This window comes from Beta vulgaris, chromosome 4 (genome assembly GCF_026745355.1).
Source record: "Beta vulgaris subsp. vulgaris cultivar EL10 chromosome 4, EL10.2, whole genome shotgun sequence".
Classification (NCBI taxonomy): Eukaryota; Viridiplantae; Streptophyta; class Magnoliopsida; order Caryophyllales; family Amaranthaceae; genus Beta; species Beta vulgaris.
Window position 1 is genome coordinate 46770468 of NC_079205.1, and position 6688 is coordinate 46777155.

General features: G+C 35.7%; 1 protein-coding gene across 1 annotated transcript; it reads left to right on the plus strand.

The window, feature by feature from the left end:
- The first annotated feature begins 5444 nt into the window (after positions 1-5444).
- Positions 5445-6347, plus strand: LOC109134692 (glutathione S-transferase T3-like). Its single transcript, XM_048642254.1, has one exon. The coding sequence runs from the start codon at positions 5445-5447 to the stop codon at positions 6345-6347; it is 903 nt and encodes a 300-aa protein (XP_048498211.1).
- Positions 6348-6688: the final 341 nt, after the last annotated feature.

Genomic DNA, 6688 nt, shown 5'->3' on the forward strand with positions numbered 1-6688 from the left:
GAAGTTTCTCAAGGTGCGCATGAGTGACGATAAAATGCGCCAGAAGAACTTGTGTTAGTTATTGAGGACAAATGTTGGCCCTTGATACGCATTGGTGATGATACTCGACTCCGAAAGAGTTTGGGTGTTACAAAATGTCTCATCTTAACAGATAACTTTGTATCTTAAAATAGTCACTTAAATAGAAGTGGTCCATTTAAGATACAAAGTGACTATCGTCTTATAATAATTTATTGCACACTCATCTTATTTACGATTTTGTACTTTCGAAATGGGTCGGAGAATAAAACCAAGGTTACATGAGGTTATGTGCAATAGTAAATTTGTAATCAGGTATTTGTTAGTTATATACACTTGTAATTTTTCTTTAAGAATTTTTTTTATAAAATATAAAAAGGAATTTCATAACTAATATCTTCATTAAGAAGTGGAAATTAAGTTGTACTTAGATTGGAGAAATTACATAAAAGTAAACCAAAATTGGAAAATTGAAAAATACTCAGCATGATAAGGTAATTACATAATCAATCACTATTTTTATAATTTAATTTGATAAATACATCATTCATTTTCTTAGTGTGAGCAATTTTCTTTTTTTTTTTTTGGGGAAAATTATTTCAAGTTATATATATAATTACGCAACTAATTTAGTTTTACATATATTTTTGCAGCATTGCATGCTTATTAGGCTAGTTGTATAAATTATCCCCACAAGGCCATAATATTATAACATTTTAAGAGCGTGTTCGGCAATCGTAGTTGTGGTGGTAGCTTTTAGCTGTGAGAGTAGTTGTTAGCTGTGCTAGTAGTTGTTAGTGGTTGGTGTGTAGCTGTTAGATGTCCAAGTAGCGGTATAAAATATTGATGTTTGGTAAAAGAAGCTGTCAAAGTAGCTGTTTAAGAATAACTACTTAAAAACTCAAACAAAACTTTAACATATAATTTATACACCACTAAGAGCATCCACATTCATCAACATCCCCTTAATTTCTATCTCCTCACCTCATTCATCCACATCACTTTCCACTAACTTTATCACCCACCCGGGACCACCCTCCCCATTTCACAATTTCATACCTACATTCATTAACCTCCCCATTTACCTTATCTCTCCTACTTTTCCATACCCCACCTCCTTTTCTCTCTCCTACTTTCCACACTCTACTAATATTAATAAAATATTTTGATTCATCATATTAATTTGAGTTTGTAACATCCCGTCCAAAACCAAGAAGAACTTAGCCTTAAGATAAGGAAATAGTTATAATGATGGCAGCGGAAATTCAAAGAGACGGAGATGCTACTCCGAAGAGTAGAAATATGAACTATAAATAGAACGAGCCAACATAAGTAAAAGTCAACTCCAAGGTATATATATATAAAGGAAAAATGAGGTCCCATACCCTCATTCTTCAAAAAGTCTCAAAAGAGTCATAAAATCGTCAAGAAATCTCAAAACCGAGTAAAATAACTAAACAACTGAAATATGGAGTTCCAAAACATAAGTCAAACTAGAAGTAGCTACTTATAACCATCTGCACAAAGATACAACAATTTCCACAATCAGTGAGGAGTAACTAGCAGCTCTCCCAACTCAAATAGAAACAGATAACTTAAATAATTAGAAACAACATCAGAAAATGCATTATCAACCACCATACTTACCAAGAGGTACAACGATCATAACGTCAACCTAGACACTCTACTAACGCAACCAATCCCCGTCAACCATGCAACAAATGCGGTCAACGAGCTCAAACACAACAGACCATACCGTCTATGAGTAGACTCATTGGACCATGCCGCCCAATGCCTACGTTGCATATTCAAGGAACTATACCGCCCTTTTCGAATAGCCTGCATATTCGAGGAACCATACCGCCCTTTTCGAATAGCTATATTACTACGGATCATACCACCCGTAGGGAACCAATGGACCATACCCCCAAGGTTAAGTAACCAAATCCTAGGACCATGCCGCCCTTAAGATAACAACTCAAGTTCCTAGAACCATACCGTTCTAAGGATTTCCTAATGAAGACCTCTAGAACCATACCGTTCCTAGAGTTACTATTTCCAACAACGTGCAATCATACAAGACAAGCACACATCAATCAAATCCAACCGTCAATATGAACAAGTTATGAGCGTAACTCAACCAATCTTACCTATCAAGGTTCCAACATGAGTTTGCATAGCCAACACTAACAACCCGCACGTTTCAAGACTCAAAACCAATAGTTACCCATCACATAAGGACACATACCCTTAACGTAATACTTAAACCACCCAAAGATTACTCAAACATCCTTAGCATACTTACCTAAGACCAACCAAGCAAAGACACACAAGCTGTAAGCCAAAAAGGAAATAAAAACACAGCAGCACGACCCAGGGGACAGACCACCCGTCGCGAGGTGCGACGAGCATCGCGGGTCGCGACTGGCAGCTGTCGCGAGTCGCGACGAGGCTCGCGAGTCGCGACGAGGCTCGCGAGTCGCGAGCAGCCTTCTGCCGTGGCTTGCGAGCTTCGTTCGCTCGCCCACGAAAGCTCCTCCGAGGCTTGCTCCAGCCATCCACGCCTACTCCAACCTCCCTTTACCCCCACACTCACACCAAACACCCTCGTATCATCCATGACTCACCAACAACAACAACAATAACAAAAACAACAACAACCTACTCCAACACCAACAACAACGACAATAACAACAACACACAACTCCAACACCACCAACAACGATAATAACAACAACAACCTACTCCAACACCAACAACAACGACAATAACCACAACAAACTCCATCAATCACCACAATAACACCCAAGAGTCCAAGACACAAGCAAGCAATTCAACCCAAAAGCACAACCACAACATTCTAAGAGAAACAACAATTTGACAAGTGCTAACAACAAGTTTGTAGTAGTATTTCCAATCACGAATCAACATCATCAACTATGAAACTACAAGAAACTTTAACCATACAATCTTCTAAGTTCCACCTAACATGATACTACTTTCTCTAACGCATTTCTAACAACCTAAGTTCAATATCTATACTCTACCGAACTAGAATAACGCTAGTTACCTTTTTCTTGGGAAGATTCATAGTAGAAAGGTTCCAAGTACTCTAGAAGTCTTGAGAAATATCACCACTTCCGCCTCCTATGAACACAATCGCAACGAACTCAACACGTGCTTGAAACCGGTGCAAATATGGCTTGAAATCAAGTGACAAATAACTGATTTTTGTGTGAGAAATGTGGATGAAAAACAAAAGCTCTTCCTCTCCCTATTTCCTTGAAAATGGCGTGTGAAATGGAGTAACAAGGAAGAGTTTTTCTGATTTTTATTTTCAGAAAAAGAAGATGAAAGGATGGTGATTAAAAGGGGCATTAAGCAAGGTAAGTGAAGAGATTGACCTTTGGTTATCGCAACGTTACGAAGGGTCAAATAAGTCGTTCAAACTCTTCGTATAACATGGCACAATATCAGAATTTTCGGACCTCCCTAAACAAATAATATAATGTACGAAAGATAATACTAGTACAATGTACGTCCCAGGCACCAAGTAAAACGTTCAAAAATAATATGTATAAGTATATGTTTTCCAAACTAAAAATTATTATTACCACGTAATATAAATATACACGTATTATACTACCACATTATACACTCGGCACACGCAAAAGTACTACATTGTCCGTTTCATAAAAAAAAATGCAAACAACTATATAATACGACTAACACAATGCCACATAAATACGACGTACATTATAACCTCTGCACAAAGTTAATTAAAATAACGTAGGTGTAAAAATATATATACATAAATATATATACTTTCCGAAAATAATTTAATAGAAATATAATTTATCACATCAGATAATAATAATTAACACGCGAAAATTTCAGAGAAATTTCAGGGTGTTACAAATTTAATATTAATAAAATCAAAATATAGTAATTATAATTATATAATTATAGATTTTTTGGAGTGTTGAAAATATATCAAGATTGGTCTCTATTTATATAGGATAAAAAAAATATGACCGTTAGTATAATTTTTTATTTATGATTATATATATAAAGTTATGACATTTTTAATAAACGGTAATATTAACGTTGTAAAGGTTTAAGCAGCAACACATGGCGTGTTGTGGTTGGTTCCTACGCTGGCGTTCCCAGCATGTGACAAATGTCACGTTTTAATTGGCACGTTGATTTTTTTTTTTTTGCAAATAAAAATCCCACATTTTGGTGGGAGTTCCAATTGACGCGGGATTATAATCCCTTTTGTTGTCCACGTGGCGACACGCCATTTGCCACCATTAAGGGATGCTTTACTCTTTATTGGTGTTCCACATTATTGGGTCACCAATCTACATTCATGGGAATGTCCGTTTTTACATTATTATTTTTTTGCAATGGGGAACCTAAAAACCCATGAATGTAGGTGCTCTAAAAGCTACCCTAAAAGCTATAAATTGTAGCTTTTGACAAACACTACTTGTACTACTAAAAGCTACTTACACCACTATCTTGTCAAACACTATTATTTTTTCTAGTTAGTGTTTTGACCGAGTCAAGGCACTAAAAGGTACTTAAAATGCTTGTGCCGAACACATCCTAAGAGTATAACCATTGGTTGCCATTGGTTGATCCATAAATTGGATCATCAAGAAAGCTAAGAGACAATAAAACTCATTAAACAAATAGGAGAGAGAAAAAGAAAGGAGGAAAGAGAGTGTTGCTCAAATCATTCCAACGATCTCAAAATGTCAAAGAAAAGGGGAGATCATTGCCACATGTCACAAGGGGAGAGGAGGCTCAAAATGAAGTGGGGTCCACTGTTGGTGCATGGCAACCATCCAACGCCCCTCATTTCTCCAATCTAACGGCTAGGATTATTTGTAATTGTTAACGTTGCAAATTTTTGCAACGGACATATTGTCTGTTTTTTTTTTTAAAAGAAACACCAACAGCTATATTTTTTTTTGTCTATAAATAGAGACTAATATTGAGCTATTTTTACACATCTTATTTTTGAGCTCATTTTGTTATTAAAGTCATATTTGTTTCCTTTCTTCATTTATCTACTCCACAAAAATAAATTCTCTCCTAATAAAAATTAGTTATGGACCCCAAAATCGGTACAAAAAAACCCTCAAAAATCCAAAAGACCTCAACAACCTCACATTAATCCAAGTTTTCAATCGCCTAGTTCCCAAATTGATCTCAATTCTCAAACTAATCCAAATTTTCATATGGGATACAACTCGGAAAACATGATTTATCTTACTCAACTTAACCAACAATTTCCACAACAGAATATGAGTTTCTCAAATACACCTTGTCACTCCCAATTTGCTCCACATTCACAAGAAAATATGTACAATTTGAATGAGAATTATCGTTATTCTTAAGATGAAACATCATTTCCTATGTCTCAACATTTCCAGCAGTCACAAGGTGAAGGGTCATTTCAGAACTTTAGTAGTTCATATTGTTCTCGAGCTGCATTAGTTGAGCGTGATGATGACAACAACGAAGAAGATAAAGGGTCGAGGAAATTCTGGATGCCATCTGAAGAAGAGGTTCTCGTGAAGGCTTGGCTAACGGTAAGCCAAGATAAAGGTAGTAATACTAAACAAACGGCACTTATCTTCTGGACAAAAATTACTGAAATGTTTAAGGAAGTTAAGTGTTATAGAGATCGATGCTGGGAAGAAAAAATTGAAGGTTTCAAGGAGTCTGATATATCACCATTTGATAGAGAGTTGAGTCAATTACAAAGGCGATTGAAAAGAATACATGCAAAAGTATCCAAATTTGTTAGTGCATATGCTCATGCGGAGGCTCATCGGAAAAGTGGTGAGTCTGATGATGACGTAATGAAAACTGCATTTGCAATCCACAAAGAGGATAATAAAACATGCTTTAATAAGCTTCACTGTTGGGAAATTTTGAAGCATAGTGATGTCTGGAAGCCTATGGGAGATACTGTCAAAGCTTGCAAAAAGAAGACAGCTAATCAAGAAAGTGGCTCAAAGAGGTGGAGGATCAATGAAGCTGGCAATTACTCCACTTCAAGTGAGCCAAATACGCCAAGCAGTGGAGACCCAACTACTTCAAACGACAGATTCACCAAAAATAAAGGCAAGGAAAAGGTTTTGAACATGCCTGCAGAAGCCTTTCAAGATTTGATGGATCAAGTCCAAAACTTAAATTTGGAGAAAAACAATGAACTTCAAGTCGAGATCCAAAGGATTAATCATGAAAAGGAAAGCAAAACAGGAAGATTAACTTGGAGTTATTCAAGGTGCTTTCAGCAAGGAATGATTTAAATGAGGAAGAACAACAACTTAAGAGAGATCGAGTTAAGGTTTTATTTTCAATGTAATTTTTCTGATTTTCATTTAGTAAGTTTAATGTTATTTAATATGTTTCCTATTTTTCAATGTATTTCCTATTGCAATAATGAATGCATTGATTTGACAATTCACTTCATATATCAGTCCATTATTACTGGAATAATAAAGACATTAAAACCATGTGATGATTTGACATTTCACTTCATATATCAGTCCATTATTATTGGAATAATAAAGACATTGAAACCATTTGATGATTTGACAATTCACTTCATATATTAGTACATTATTAATGCAATATAAAGACATTGAAA